The 15,680-nt window shown below is 47.5% G+C and overlaps 1 protein-coding gene across 5 annotated transcripts in view; it reads left to right on the forward strand.

Moving 5' to 3' along the window:
- Positions 1 to 15,680, forward strand: part of cacna2d3a (calcium channel, voltage-dependent, alpha 2/delta subunit 3a) — a 1,093,156-nt gene that overhangs the window by 695,557 nt on the left and 381,919 nt on the right. For all 5 annotated transcript variants that reach the window (XM_038812776.1, XM_038812778.1, XM_038812775.1 and 2 more), the window contains 3 exons: positions 3,188 to 3,259; positions 6,098 to 6,178; positions 11,815 to 11,889. In XM_038812776.1, coding sequence (XP_038668704.1) covers positions 3,188 to 3,259; positions 6,098 to 6,178; positions 11,815 to 11,889 — 228 coding nt within the window. The remainder of the gene's footprint in view (positions 1 to 3,187; positions 3,260 to 6,097; positions 6,179 to 11,814; positions 11,890 to 15,680) is intronic.

Consider the following 15,680-nt stretch of genomic DNA (forward strand, 5'->3'; position numbering starts at 1 on the left):
CACTACTGTGCACTACTACCAACGAAACACCTCATGAACATCTCCTTGCCGTCCCTAGGAAGTTCTCCTCGGGGCCCTTGCTCCCAACATGGCTGGCAGCCCCCGGACCCATCCTACTCCGCAAACACGTACGGGTCCACAAGTCGGACCCATTGGTCGAGAGGGTACATCTCCTCCATGCTAACCCCCAGTACACCTATGTGGTGCACCCCAACGGCCGACAAGACTCGGTCTCCTTCCGGGATCTGGCCCCCACTGGATCCGCACCCTCACCACCCCCCCCCCCCCCTCCCCCACCACCAACCCCAATCACCGACGCACACCACCACAGCCCCCTTCCCAGGAGGAACCGTCCTCCCACTGGCCCCATCCAGATGCGATGAAGCTGAAGACGACACGCTCCCAGAGCCACGGATGCCCGAGCCGACGCTAGCATCACCGCCGGGACTGCGACGATCGCAGAGGACGACCAGGGCCCCCGACCGGCTGATAGTTTCATTGTAAAATGAACTTGTAAATAATTGTCTGTGAATATGTGTATTGCATGTAAAGGCACCGAAGGATACCGCTATAACCTCTACCACTGTAAAAGCAAGGCCACCACCACCACCGGACTCTTTTTTAAACAGGGGATGTATGTGGTAGGCTATATTAGGGGTATCACAGTACCTAGGTGGGATGTACCTTGTACTGTAGTATGAGTGGTAGAATCTGCCTGCTGGTTCCGCCCAGCAGGCGGAGCATAAGAGTCTGTGTTTGACCCACAGCAGTCATTCTGTACCGGAGCTGCTGGGGTAACTACTTATTCATTAAAGCCTTCAATTGGACTGCAATCTCGCTTCAATAGTGATTGATCGTGCATCACACCCTCATACCCCGGCTGTTCACCAAGGGGATGGGTGTGGATGAGGTCAATTCCGGACCCACCAAGTGTTGGCATTGCTGAGAAGCGCTGCCCCAGTGCAGAGGAAGCAGGGGATCAGCAGAGCTCACCCCAACCAGAGAACACCTGCACCATGACCTGTGGAACCCTCCCTGGTTCTCTGCACCTCTCATGACAGAGGCCTCACCAGTGACCCCCACCCTTCAAGATCACCAGCTGTTTCCTCCTGGTGAGGCTGGCAGCGTTGACTGCCTCTGCCACTACCTCTCAGGTTCTATTCACCAGGGCAGGCTTGAGTCTGCGGCCCGTGCTGGGAAGGAGGGTGTCCCTCCTCTCCTCACTGGCTTTGAGCTGTGGGTCCACCTCAGGCTCCCAAACCCGGGGGTGGGGGTCAGGTCTTCTCTGAGCCATCGTAATTACTGGAGTGAGTGCGTGGTAAGTGGAGCGTCCTTGGCTAGGGGCGAATGGAAATCTGTCACATATAAATGTTCACCATTAAAATACCTCACACCTGATACATGTGAAGCCTCTGTCACTTTAATCATCACGGTGGGCCTGCTTGCACCCCATCCCCTCGGCACAGTGGTGCAATATCAAATGCCCCCGGTGTAGACCCTCTGTCATGGTGATGAGTGTGAGCGGCTGTCAGCAGAAAGACAGGAGTCAGACTTAATCAGAACCTGAGGAGCGCCAGAGCTTTCCTCACAGTGAGTGACCATCACTCTCCTGTCTTGTATAGTGACTTGTTGACAGCGCTAACATAGACCCGTCACCCTGGAGTGATGTTACACAGACCCTTCGATGCAGGAGCAGGGTGGTTGGGGAAGGGGTGGTATGTTTTTTTGGGACGTCGCTGGTAGATCCTGGGAGAGTCGTCCTCCTGATGGTCGTTCACCCCTTGCGAGATCTAATGAGATCTTGCGAGAAGTTGCGATGTGGATCCCACCCACAATGGGCAGGTTCCAGATTTACGGAGTTAATTGAGTTTAAAGCTCATTTAACTCTGCCAATGCCAGACCTAACCAGCACGGAGGATCTGCCGTCCTCGCCGAGGAGATCACGGCTGGATGCTGTTTAGCACTGGTCCCCTCAAACGGGTCCGGGAGGAATGGTGCCATCGGAGTCCCCCCAGGTGGCTGTTATCTGGGCAGAATGGCACCCTGGCACTGCTGATGCCAGCCAAACACCTTGGCATTGCCAGCCTGGAACCCTGGCAGTGCCAACGTGCCCAGGTAGCATTTTCCCCACACCTGGGCATTGCGCCTGGGAGTGCCCTGTCCATATGAGGTGGGGTATGGGAGGATTGAGGAACCTCCAACAGGTGAACTGGGGCATTGGGGAGGATGCATCGGGGAAGTTGAGAGATCGGGGTGCCATTGATCTCTTCCTACACTGATGACCAGAGCTCCTCAGAACAGGAAATGCGATTGAGTGCGACCTTGGTCGGGCGTTCCCCATTGCGACCTGAAGAAAAACCAGAGTGAGGCTGGGAACGACCTCTCTAATTCTGCCCAGAACAGATTCTGGTTTTTTTTTCCCATTAAACTGCGCCCCACATCTGGAGTACCGTGAGCAGTTTTACCGTGAGCAGTTTTGGTCCCCTTATTTCAGGAAAGATATTATTTAATTGGAGACGGTTCAGAGAAGGTTCACGAGGATGATCCCCAGTATGGAGAGATTGTCCCTTGAGGAAAGATTCAACAGGTTGGGACTCTACTCATTGGAATTTTGAAGAATGAGAGATTAGCTCATTGAAACATTTGGATTCTTAAGGGATTTGTCAGGATAAATGCTGTTGAATCCCAACTCAGCAGCGTTGCCTGCAGAAAGATACACACCAGTTTCCCCGTTGGCGGCAGCACTTGATTCAGGTGAATTGTGGCCAGCACCTTTTTAATTTAAACTGAGTGACATCCTTACTTCTTCTATTGGTGAAAATTATTCAAAATGAAATTCTTTCTATTTCTAACCAACTAAAGCTAATGAAATGTGGAAAAAAGTTAGGTAGTCATCACATCACTTTGAACAATTATTTTTCCAATTGCGGTAATATGCAGAAGAAAAATAAATTTGGGAGTTAAAAGCCTTGGCTTAACAACTGGAAATATGACAGAAATAAACCTTCAGCACAGGGAAATTAATAATATCTCCGCTGTGTTTGGAGTTCTTGAATAAGGAAAATGATATTGAGGATTGCCACTTTGAAAGCAAGGCTATTTTATGTTACATGTCATGAGAATCGACAATGTGGCTTCATTTTCAAATCAACCCTGATTTCTCCGAATTGTATTTTTTATTCTTTAGCTTGCTGAAGGTTCTGACCGAGTTCTAATGACGACAATTGCAATGCCAGTATTTAGCAAGAAAAACGAAACAGTGAGTACGCCTTCCTTGTGACTGACAACAACGCAGAAAGTACATTTTGGGAAGGAAGGCAAAAAAAGATCAAATGTAATATTTTCCATTTTGCAATCATGTGGGGAGACACTGGAAAAAGGTCACACTGCTTTCATGTACATGCCAGTATCAGCTTAGAAAGGCATTGTAGGAGAACAAAGAAGCAGGCAATCCTGTTTCCCAGCCAGTAATTGCCTTGTGGCTTGTTACGGTGAGAGGAATGAAATGAAACTGGACAGCAGGATGTGAGATGTGAAGCCCAGAAGTATTAATAAGGTGAGCAGGTAGGAGAGGGGTTAGTGAGTTTTCAGTTTTTCTCTCTATAAATGGGAGCAGTAGTTAAGCTGGCACTGGGGAGATACAAGTACTGCATTAAATTTATAGCTTAACTAGTTAAACTACTTGACCACTACAGGAAATCATTGAGTGATATTTCTAAACCTAATTTCTTCAGTAAAAATGACAAAGGTGATGTGCAGCAGCTGTAGCATGTAGGAGTTGGAGGACACCTGTGTGTTCCACAGCAACAATACCTGCAGTAAGTATCTGCAGATCAAGGAACTTTGGCTCAGAATTGATGAGCTGCAATCTGAGATTCAGACACTGTGATGCATCAGGGAGGGGGAAAGGTACCTGGACACTTTGTTCCAGGGGCAGTCGCATTGCTTAGGCTAGGTACTTTGAATTTGGTCTGTGGTCAGGTATAGGAGAGGGTGACTGTGAGTGCGGAAGGTATGGGGATTCAAAAGGTAGCACTGGAGGGGCCTCAGTCCTTGGAATTGTCCACCATTTTAATGGCTCTTATAGCTTGCATAGATCAGAGCAAGGACTGCGGGCAGGATAAGCAAACTGACCATGGCATCGGAGGGAAGGATGCAGGGAGCTGTTCCAGTGGGGGAAGTTAAAAAGAACGTCATTGTAGTAGGGGACAGTTAGGCAGATAGATGTGCCTCTCTGAGGGAGTCCTGATGGCTGTGCTGCCTGTCCAGTGCCAGGGTTAAGGACTTCTCTTCAAGGCTGGAGAGAAACTTGGAGTGGGAGGGGAAGGATCCAATTGCTGTAGTGCACATGGGTACCAATGATATAGGACTATGAAGAAGGATCTGCTAAGGGAATTTGAGGGACGAAATTTTAAAAATATAACCACAAAGGTAATAATGTCTGGATTACTACCTAAACCCTGAGCAAATTGCTGAGCTGAGTCCACAAAAGATCAGCCATGATCTCATTGATTGGCAGAGCAGGCTCGAGGGGCCAGATGGCCTACTCCTGCTCCTAGTTCTTATGTTCTTATAAATTGGCATAGAGCAAATAAGATCAGAGAGTTCAATGTGTGGTGTAGAAATTGGTGTGGGAAAAATGGATTTTGATTCATGGAGCACTGTCAGCAGTACTAGGGAAAAGGGAAGCTATACCGCGGGGCTGGTCTGCACCAGAACCATGCTAGGACCAGGGTAGGGCTGCAGAGAGAGATTGAAACTAAATGATTGGTGGTGCAGATGGTCCATGTGAGGGAAGATTTGCAAAGTTAATGAGAAAGGACAAGGCAATAATGCAGAGTAACCATACTGCAAATGAGTGTGCCAGAAAGGGACAGAGCATGCAAACATCAGCAAATAAGGTCAGAGCACGAAACAATGGTAAAAAGACAGAATCAAAGGCTCTTTCCCTTAATGCCCATCGCATTCATAACAAAATGGATGAATTAATAGCACAAATATAAATAAATTAGTCTGATATAATAGCCATTACAGAGACCTGGTTTGGTTACAAGGTGACCAAGCCTGGAACCTCAATAATCTGAGTTCATCAGGGTAGTGCCCTAGGCCCAACCATCTTCAGCTTCATCATAAGGTCATAAGTGTGGATATTTGCTGATGACTGCACAATATTCAGCACCATTCGTGACACCTCAGATACTGAAGCAGTTCATGTCCAAATGCAGCAAGATCTGGACAATATCCAGGTATGGGCTGGTAAGTGGCAGGTAACATGCCACATGAGTACCAAGCAATGACCATCTACAATAATCTAACCACCGCCCTTTGACATTCAATGGCAATATCGTCGCTGAATCTCCCACTATCAACATCTTGGGTGTTGTCATTGACCAGAAACTGAACTGGACCAGCCAACAAATACGGTTCCCACAAGAGCAGGTTAGAGGTGAGGAATCCTGCAGCAATTAACTCACCTCCTGATTCCGTAAAGCCTCTCCCCCATCTACAAGGCACAAGTGATGGAATGTGCTGGAATACTCTCCACTTGCCTGGATGAGTGCAGCTCGAAGAAGCTCGGCACAATCCAGGACAAAATAACCCACTTGATTGGCACCCCATTCACAAACATTCAGTCACTCCACCATTGATGCACAGCAATAGCATTGTGTACCACCTACAAGGTGTGTCGCAGGAACTCACCAAGGCTCCTTAAACAGCACCATCCAAAGGAGGTTTAAGGAGGAATTTCTCCTTCCAGAGGGACATTGGTCTTTGGAATTATCTCCTCCAGCGAAAAGTGCGGTTTGGGTCAGTGAATAGTTTCAAGGTTGAGTGGCACAGAGTTTTGATTGATGAAAAGGTTACGAGGGTCTGGCAGGAAAGTGGAGTTAACGCTAAAATCAGATCAGCCAGGACCTTAGTGAAGGGCACAGCACGTTTGATGGGCCGAATGGTCCACTCCTGTCCCTATTCCTAATATTCTTAAGTTCTTATTATTGGAAATGAGAAAAGTTATAAAATCAGAAAATTGTTGGTCACAGTTGACTGATGAAATTCTTGGGAAGTAATTGGATTGATGATTTTCATATCTTGATAGCGTACTCAAGGCATTCTTCTGGGTGTGGTCGGCACAGATGTTCCAGTAAAAGAGCTTATGAAGGTTATTCCAAAGTATAAGGTAAGCCCATGTGGAGCTCCTTTGACAATTGTGTAACTGTTAACTCTGTTCAAAGATATTTTAAGTGCATCAGAGTAGAATTTTCACAGGATTTCCCTGATTTCTTGCCATATTTTTGGCAGAAACTTGGAAGAAACATTGTAATTGGTCATTTATTGATGATTGCCCACCAAGGCCATAGCAGATACATAGAAAAACAGAAAATAGAAGCAGGAGGAGGCCATTCGGCCCTTCGAGCCTGCTCTGCCATTCATTATGACCAAGGCTGATTATCAAGTTCAATACCCACTTTCCCTCCATATCCCTTGATCCCTTTAGCCCCAAGAGCTATATCTAATTCCTTCCTGAAGTTACACGTTTTGGCCTCAACTACTTTCTGCGGTAGCGAATTCTACAGATAATTGGAATAAACCTCACAGAAATTCCACTTGATTTTATTATGTAGTGTTCTAGCCATGTTACTCTGGACGTGATTGATAAACATTAATGTTAAAATCTAGGTGAGGAGTTTACAAATCTACTGGCGATTAGCAGCATTCAAAGAGATCTGGATCAATAGGCATCTCTGAATAATTGCTAGCTGCATTGTAATTTAAGTAAATGTAAGGTAATGCATGTTGGTTCAGTGACAGAAGTGCTTGCAGCAGCAGGTGAGGACCTCATACATTTATTCCATTAGATAATGAGATGGCGGCTGGATTTTATTCTTGACCCTGCGCAGGCAAGCCACCATGGACTTGTCAAGGGAAGGCAAGTCAGCAGCCATCAGAAGCACAAAAACATCTACCAATGTAAATTGAAATCTTTCCTTTGTGGGTTCAGCCATACTCCTTTAAATCCCACAAGGAATGTCACGTTTACCCCTGCCCTGGAGTTCACTTCTGTAAGCCCCTGCTGAACACATGATGTATATTCTTGCCACTGCCCTTCATTTGGGGATGGCTGGTAGTCACAGGTAACCTGAGCTTCTACTTCCTTCTGACAGCCAGGTGTAATTTCCCCTCCATTGTGCGTCGGCAACTGACTGCCATTATGCAGAGTAGGCCAAGGGGTTTGAATATGCAGGACCCTGCGGGTATGTATTATACATACTAAATCTGCCGGAGTTAAATTTAATCCCTAAGTGTCAAGTTTTATTTGTTCTATTAATGTTAACCCTCGTCATCATTGAAATTTGAAATTTTAGATGATGCTACCTTGCTCTGACCGTGTACAGTTAAACGATTAGGCAGGATAATTGATCACCGATTGCACGGCCTAATCTGGAATCTCTCACTGAAATTGCATATTTCTAAATGTAAAGATCTGAGTACTCTGAATATGTTTTGTTTTACGTTCAAGCCAAGTGTGTTTTCTTCACCAGTCTTTTAAACACTGAAATTGGACTTTCACCATCAACAATATATGGCCTGAAAAGCAGGCTCAGATTACAATCCTTGTTTGTAATACTGTTTGATTATGGCTGGAACTTGGAGAGTTACAGCCGATATTATTTTACCATTCCTTTTTTCACAAAAAAGCTCACACAATGGGGTGGGATTCTCCCTTCCAGCGGCTAAGTGCCGCCTCGAATGGAGAATCCGCGGGAGGTTTACGCAAAAATATTCGGCGGGAACCCCTCACCCATTTCGGTACTGGTGAGGGGCTAGAACAGGCGCCGACCAACTCTCCAGCCTCCTGCACCAAAAACGGCCGGAGAATGGTCAGGTCCCGGGCCGCGCATGCGCACGGCTGACAACCTGCCGTCAGGAACTCAGGCCATGGGGTGCGGAGCATCGCGAGTGGGCTGGCCAATGAGCTGTCAACGGGCATTGCAACTGCGCGTGGTGCGTGTCACGATGCTGCTATTTCGGAGTGGGTGGAGGATCGCAAACCACCGTCAAACCGGTGCCACACCGATTCCAGTGTAAGAATCGATTCTCCACCCGATCGCTGATTACGATATCGACCTCGGGCAACAGAGAATCCTGCCCAGGATTTCTCCTAACAAATATGGCGTAAAACGAATCAAGGGCTGTCAAATAAATAATACCCTTTTCAGCGTTCAAATACATTACTCAAAAACCTGATTGAACAGTTTTACTGAATATATTAGATTTCACAAATGAAGGAACTGATAGCGTTTCGTATTTTATAAAGAAATGCATTATGAATTTGTGTTGAGCTTCCGGTGACGGCGGGCAGGAGGCAGCCGCACGTTGGAGGGCTCCCGTTCGGGAATGGCATTGTCGGGGTTTAACGCCCGGTCCTAGGGGCAGCGAAGGCAGTGAAAGTCGGGAGAAAGCACAGTGAAGGGAAATGTCGAGGATCAGTAAAAAAACGGCCGCGAAAAAAGCAGCGGAAAGTCCGTCAGGGAGTGGGAAGGTCACCGCGGGGTCGGTAAAGAAAATGGAGGCTGGAGCACCGGGGGAGGCCTCATTGCTTATGGCTGAAGAAATAACCAAGGTGACGGCCGTGGAAGTTGAAAGGCAGTTCACAAAACACATGGAGGCGATGAGGAAGGAGATGGGGGCGGTTTTGAGTGTGCTGGTGGAGGAGGCGATTAACCCGGTGAGGACGGCAGTGGTGAGCGCAGTGGCGGAGGTGCGGAAGCAAGGTGAGGCACTGAAGGAAGTGGAAGAGACATTATTGCAGCACAGTGATCAACTTACCTCGATGGGGAAGGAGATGCGGAAGGTGATAGAGATCAACAAGGATCTGCGACGCAAAATGGAAGACCTGGAAAACAGATCCAGGCAACAGAATTTGAGGATTGTGGGGCTGCCCGAAGGAGTGGAAGGACCGAGGCCGACTGAGTATTTTGCCACAATGTTGGTGAAACTATTGGGGGAGGGGGAGGATCCCTCCCGATATGAACTGGATCGGGCTCATCGGTCATGGAGGCCTGTACCAAAGGTGAGTGAGCCGCCAAGAGCAGTAACTCTGTCTTTCCATAGGTACAGTGTAAAGGAGAAGGTCCTTTGCTGGGCTAAGCAGAAGCGGGTGGTGCAGTGGTTGGAGCTGGTATACACATATACCAAGACTTCACTGTGGAGCTGACGAGGAGGCGGGCTGCCTTCAACCGGATGAAGAGGGCACTATCCATTAGCAAGGTGCAGTGCGGCATTGTATATCCAGCAAAGCTGAGGGTGACCTTCAAGTTCAAGGACGTTTATTTTGGGACGGCGGAAGCAGCAGAGGAGTTTGCGAAGGCAGAAGGAGTGTGGCAGAACTGAGAAATGGTCACGTACCGAAGTAGCCTCATGACTGTATTTTTTCTTATTTGTTTCACTGCGTGCGGGTGTATGGGCTAAAGGAATCAACGTTGTATATATTCGGACAAGGGAAGAGATGGGACTTTCACTTGCAATGAGAGTTCTTTGGGGTGTGAGTGTGTATGCAGGGTTTGTGTGCTAAAGGGGATTTCTGTGTTTTCTTGGGGCCGGGCAAGGGGGAAAGAGACCCAGGCAGGGGCCTCCACGCTGGCCAGTTTAAGCCGGCCATTGAACGGGGGTGAGGTGGGGGCAAGAGGCAGCGGCCATCGGAGCCTGGCAGAACAGGATCCGAGTGGTCTAGCCGGGGTGGAAAGCCGCGGGGAAGGAACCAAGGTTGGGGGGAGGAGTTTTACAGGAGGAAGTGGAGGGGAGGAGTTAGGGGGGCGGTTTACAACTCTTGGGTGTCATTTACGGTACTCTTTCGGAGGTTGGATGGCATCGAGGGTCGGGGGGGTGGACTCTATATGTTAATGGTGACCATGGGCGATTTCGGACTCCTTTCTCTTTTTCTTCTTTGTTTTGTTTCCACCGTGAGAGGGTTTGTTTTATTTGATGTATATATTGACAGGTGGGCCATTGTTTGGGGTGGTGGGAGGATGGGATCATTGTTGTTGTTAAGGGTATTGACTTTGTATTTGTTACCGTTTACTGTTTGTTGGGGGGTGTAAATTTTGAAGGAAAATGTGAAAATGGAGAATAAAAACATTCATTAAAAAAAAATGAATTTGTGTATGACATTTATTAATCACTGGGACACTGAGAATCCCTGCAAATGTTTTCTTTACTTCGCAGGGAAACCTATCCGGTATCAGAGACAGTATTGCATTCAAAACTAGCAGAATTCAACGTTACAACATTCATTGGTTGATTTAATGACACAGCGTTATGTTTGATGTTATGTTTAATGTTATGGAGCGGGATTCTCCGTCCCGCCAGCCATGTTTTCTGGTGCGGCGTTCCCCTGTCGGCAGCAGGAACCTCCGTCCCAGCAGCCGGTCAATGGGGTTTCCCATTGGGGGCACCCCAATGCCGTCGGAAAATCCGGGGTGATGAGTGCGCTGCCGGCAAAACGGGGGATCCCGCTGATGGAGAATCCCGCTCAAGATTTTTAATGCATTGAAAAATATCTTTAACTTCACTAATGGCTCATTTAAATATGTTGATCTGGATCTCGCCCAGTAAGGGTCAGATCCAGATCGCAAGGTTCGGAAGAATCTCATGCGACGTCTCGAGCATCACGAATCTCGCGAGAAGTCTCTTGCGGGATTCAACGCCCTCGCCACATCACCGAGCTGGGTGCGGCGACTGGTAAATCACACCGTAAAGCTTTCACGTTTCAGTAAATGTCTTGATGCTGTCTGAAATTTGAATTCAGGAGTCTTGATTTTTTTGTGTTCTTACATGGTAAGACAGGTGAAATGTACTATCAAAGAAGACCAGCTAAACATGAAACAATATTGTCAAGGATGCAGGCACTGCATCTGACCTGCAAATGACCCAAAATACTACAATAGAATATAACTAACAAAAATACATTGAAAGTATTAGTGAAGATTACAGCATATGTTAATGACCTACTTTTTCACATGGACCAGGAAATTCCTCAGAACTGTTCTGTCTCTGAGGGGAGGCAAGGTGACAACTTGTTTAGCACTGCTGCCTCAAAGTGCCAGGAACCAGGGTTTAATTCCGACCTTGGGTGACTGTGTGGAGTTCACACATTCCCTCCATGTCTGCGGCGTAGGTTTCCTCCAAGTGCTCCGGTTTGCTCTCACAGTCCAAAGATGTGCAGATTAGGTCAATTGGCCATGCTAAACTTCCCCTTAATGTCCAAAGATGTGCAGGTTAGGTGGGGTTACATGGCTAGGGTGGGGGAGTAGGCCTGGATAAGAGTGTTCTTTTGGAAATTCAGTGCAGACCCGATAGGGTGAATGGCCTCCTTCTGCACTGTGGGAATTCAATGTGGGTAATCAGCGTTTCCACTGCACGTGGGTTAGCACTGATGGAGCCAGAGCAGTTCCGAGAAATTTCTCAACCACAATCAGTTTTGCCCTCATCAATTTGAACAAGCTGGTAATTGGTGACAGTCAGCTACTTTTAGCCAACTGATTTTTTGCTGAATGAATACATTTTATAAATGTCTTTTAAAAGATAATAATAGTCACAATGGATGCTGAAATTTATTTTTGTTGAAACTGTTAAGGCTGCAGTGTTTTTTAATGGAATAACTGATATCAGTGGTTCCAGTAATGTAAATGCAACAGTTACATTGATAAGATTTAGAAATGTCAATTTTTAAGCATTAGTGGACAGGATATTTTATTTCTTCCTTATAAATAGTAAATTCTGACTAAAGCTTCTTTTACATATTTTTAATTGTAGCTCGGCATTCATGGATACGCTTTTGCAATCACCAACAATGGTTACGTCCTGGCACATCCAGAACTGAGACCACTGGTAAGAAACATTTCTGAAGACCTTCCAAGAACTGATATAGTGTAAGTCAATTACTTGCGCAGTTAGCAGCATATTTCTTGGGGTGGGAGCAGGCGGAGAAGCCATTGCTGGAGATGCTGCAGCTACACCTGCATAGGGAAGAGTCCTGGACAACAGAAAGCGTTGGAGGAGAATGGTGTTGTCAGTCATATCAAAGACTGCGGAGAATTTGAGGATGACGAGGTGTAATAATACACCAGGGTCAAAGTCAAAGAGAATGTTGATTGTGACCTTGGTTAGGCTATTTTGGTCCTGTGGGAGAGGCAAAAACCTCATTGGAGAGATTCAAACAAATTCAAACAAGTCCAATCAAATTTAAATGGCTTTCTGCAAGGCTAAGCCAGTGTTTATTTTTAGTGTATTTGGCAGTCAGGCTGATACTGAATAATACTACCACATTCTCATCTACATATGTGGGGCAGAAATGTCATTCTCGCATTGAAAGGGGTGCCTGAAAATATACATTTTTAAAATTCCCAACCAAACCAGGAATGCATTTGAGATTTCCCTCACATGCTGCACTCCATTTGTTAGGAAATTGTATGTAAATAATTTACCACTGTAAGAACCAAGTTTAAAAGTGTAGTTTTATGTAGAATGCAGTTATATAAGTATGTCCTTGTAGTCTGTGCCAACAGAAATGATAGGTGGGAGAGGTCTATCTTACTGCCCCATTGGTTTTCAAATCAACCGGTTGGTCATGAGACAGATTATTGGTTTTAATCTGCTCAGTGGGGACCGAAAATGAACCACTATAGACTGACTCAGTAAACATTTAAAACCTGTTTGCAAGTGATTTTTGAGGTACAAGGACAAACAAGGTTTGTGTTGTATCCCTATCAAAATTAAAATGTATAAATTTGAAGATTCAGTAATGACCCAAATGGGTCTCTTATAAAATTCAGTCATGAATAGGCAAAGTCACCTTACGTATTGAGTTGTCTTCTTGAATAAGGAACACGTAATATCGGTTTGAGCATGAGGATATCAGAAGTGTTTGTTATTTGGGTTTCAGTTTGAAGCACTAAACAATGAGAATCGTTTTTCAAGATATAGACACGATCCACGATTTTCTGGGCCCGTTTGACATCGGCACAAATCCAGTTATAGCCGATAACTCTCGTGAGAGGGCCACAATGGGATTTGTGGTGGTGAGATCTCAGTTTGAGATCTGCCGGTGACATAATCAGGTTCACGCTCATTGAGGGCGTGAACCTGATTATATTGAAATTGACTCAATTGACTCCATTTAAACATTCTTAAATGGCTTGATGCCAATGCTTCTGATGTTGTAAGATGTGCCAGGTTGGCAGTGCCAGGGGCGGGGCCTCTAGGCAACCCCATTGGGAGGCGGATTCCCATTATGTGGGTCCGGCAATGATGGAGGGGGTGAGTATGATGTCCCGATTCTGCCGATGATGTGGGGGGGGGAGGAAATAATTCCCCAATATCAGTGATGATGGGGGTGGGGGAATAATGGTGGGAATAATGGCGGCGATGATGGTGGGACTGGGGGCTTGGGCCTACGTGTTGTGTGGCGTGTGATCTGAACATTGAGTGGTTCGGGAGAGGTTGCCCCTCTGTCTTCTAAGGTTGTGGATGTCCCCCTTGTCTGCTGGCGGTACCGATATTCATGGGTTTGGTGGAGCCTTTACATTGACTTTGAGATTGGGGCGTTGTTTAGAAATAGCGCCCCGATCGCGGTGGAGATGGGTTTGCCAGCTCTATCAGGCCCGCCTGCCAAAATGACAGCGCAAAACACATTCCCCTGCTTTTTTCTGACAAAGTGTCAGAAGATCTGGAGTGAAAACCTAATTGTGTTTCTGGGGAGAAATACATCAGTTTTCAGCCAAAACTTGATGCTTTGCCATTATTTTAGGAACATTCTGCATGCAATTTCTGCCCACTACACAAATATGGCATTCATTTCTGCACATTTTAAAAACAGTAATTCAATTGTAATTGAAATCAATTGTACAACCATTTTTTGTTCTCCAGCAAAGATTGGATCAGTTGGAAATGGTGGTGGAACGTCCGCATCGGGATCTGACCTGCCGTTTTTGGCCTCTGTGAAAACCCATCCCTCAGACGTACCGCTTACAATGGTGGTAGAATCTGAAAACCTCATTGTATTTAAAAATACTTGGATATGAATTTGAGGTGCCATAACCTACAGGCTGCAGACCAATAGCTGGAAGGAGGAATTACATAATGTAGTTCTTTTACAGCCAGGAGGAACACAATGGGTTCTATGACCCCCGCGTTTACCATACAACGTTCACCTCAGCGTAGCTTTCAAGAAGTGGATGAGTTTACAGTACATTTTTTGTTCATTTTTCCAAACACAAAATTGTTACAGATGATTACTGCAAGTTTAATTCTGCAGAAGGAAACAAGCTAGAACATAAATTTAACACCAGATTCTTCGAAGTCTGTGAAAGTCTGGTATTTGGCCAGATTTTTATGGAATCTGGAAAACTGACGGACCTTTAGAAAGGCTGATGGGTCATGGCTTTGGATATAGAACATAGAACAGTACAGCACAGAACAGGCCCTTCGGCCCTCGATGTTGTGCCGAGCATGATCACCCTACTCAAACCCATGTATCCACCCTACACCCGTAACCCAACAACCCCCCCCTTAACCTTACTTTTTTAGGACACTACGGACAATTTAGCATGGCCAATCCACCTAACCCGCACATCTTTGGACTGTGGGAGGAAACCGGATCACCCGGAGGAAACCCACGCACACACGGGGAGGACATGCAGACTCCGCACAGACAGTGACCCAGCCGGGAATCGAACCTGGGACCCTGGAGCTGTGAAGCATTTATGCTAACCACCATGCTACCGTGCTGCCCACTGCTACCGTGCTGCCCACAAATGTATGTCCTGCGCCTATTTCCAACAGATTCAATCTTGTAGATGCTACTGTTCGTCGGTGGTGGAGGGATTGACTGTTTGTGGAAAGGAAAACAATCAAGTGGACTGCTTTGTCCTGGATGGTGCCGAGCTTCTTGAGTGTTGTTGGAGCTGCACTCAAGTAGAGTATTCCATTACACACCTCGCGCCGCTCCACATGCCGATCGGCGAGCACCCGCGGCGATTCTCCAGCCCGCGATGGGCCGAAGTCCCGCTGCTGGGACCCGCCGCCATGGTTTGAACCTTCTCTGGTGGCGGCGGGATCGGCGGCGCGAGCGGGCCCCCGGGGTCCTGGGGGAGCGCGGGGGATCGGACCCTGGGGGTGCCCCCACGGTGGCCAGGCCCGCGATCAGGGCCCACCGATTGGCGGGCGGGCCAGTGCTGTGGGGGCACTCTTTTTCTTCCGCCGCCACCGCCACGGCCTCCACCATGGCGGAGGTGGAAGAGAACACCCAGTGCGCATGCGCCGGTGGTGACGTCAGCGGCAGCTGACTCACCGGCGCATGCGCGAACCGGCAAAGGCCTTTCGGCCAGCCCTGGCGCCAGGCAGCGGGCGTCAAAGGCCGCTGGAGCCGGTTTGGCCGCCAGTCGGTGTGGTGCCAACCGCTCCGGCACAGGCCTAGCCCCTCAACGTGAGGGCTTGGCCCCTAAAGGTGCGGAGAATTCCTCACCTTTGGGGAGGACCGACGCCGGAGTGGTTGGTGCCCCTCCACTTCGCTGGGACCCCCCGCCCCTCCAGGTAGGGGACAATCCCGCCCCTGATGTATGCCTTATAGATGATGGACAGGCTTGGGGGTGGGGGGGGGTGCTGGGGGTGAGTTACTTGCC

Source organism: Scyliorhinus canicula, chromosome 11, assembly GCF_902713615.1.
Source record: "Scyliorhinus canicula chromosome 11, sScyCan1.1, whole genome shotgun sequence".
NCBI classification, from domain to species: Eukaryota; Metazoa; Chordata; class Chondrichthyes; order Carcharhiniformes; family Scyliorhinidae; genus Scyliorhinus; species Scyliorhinus canicula.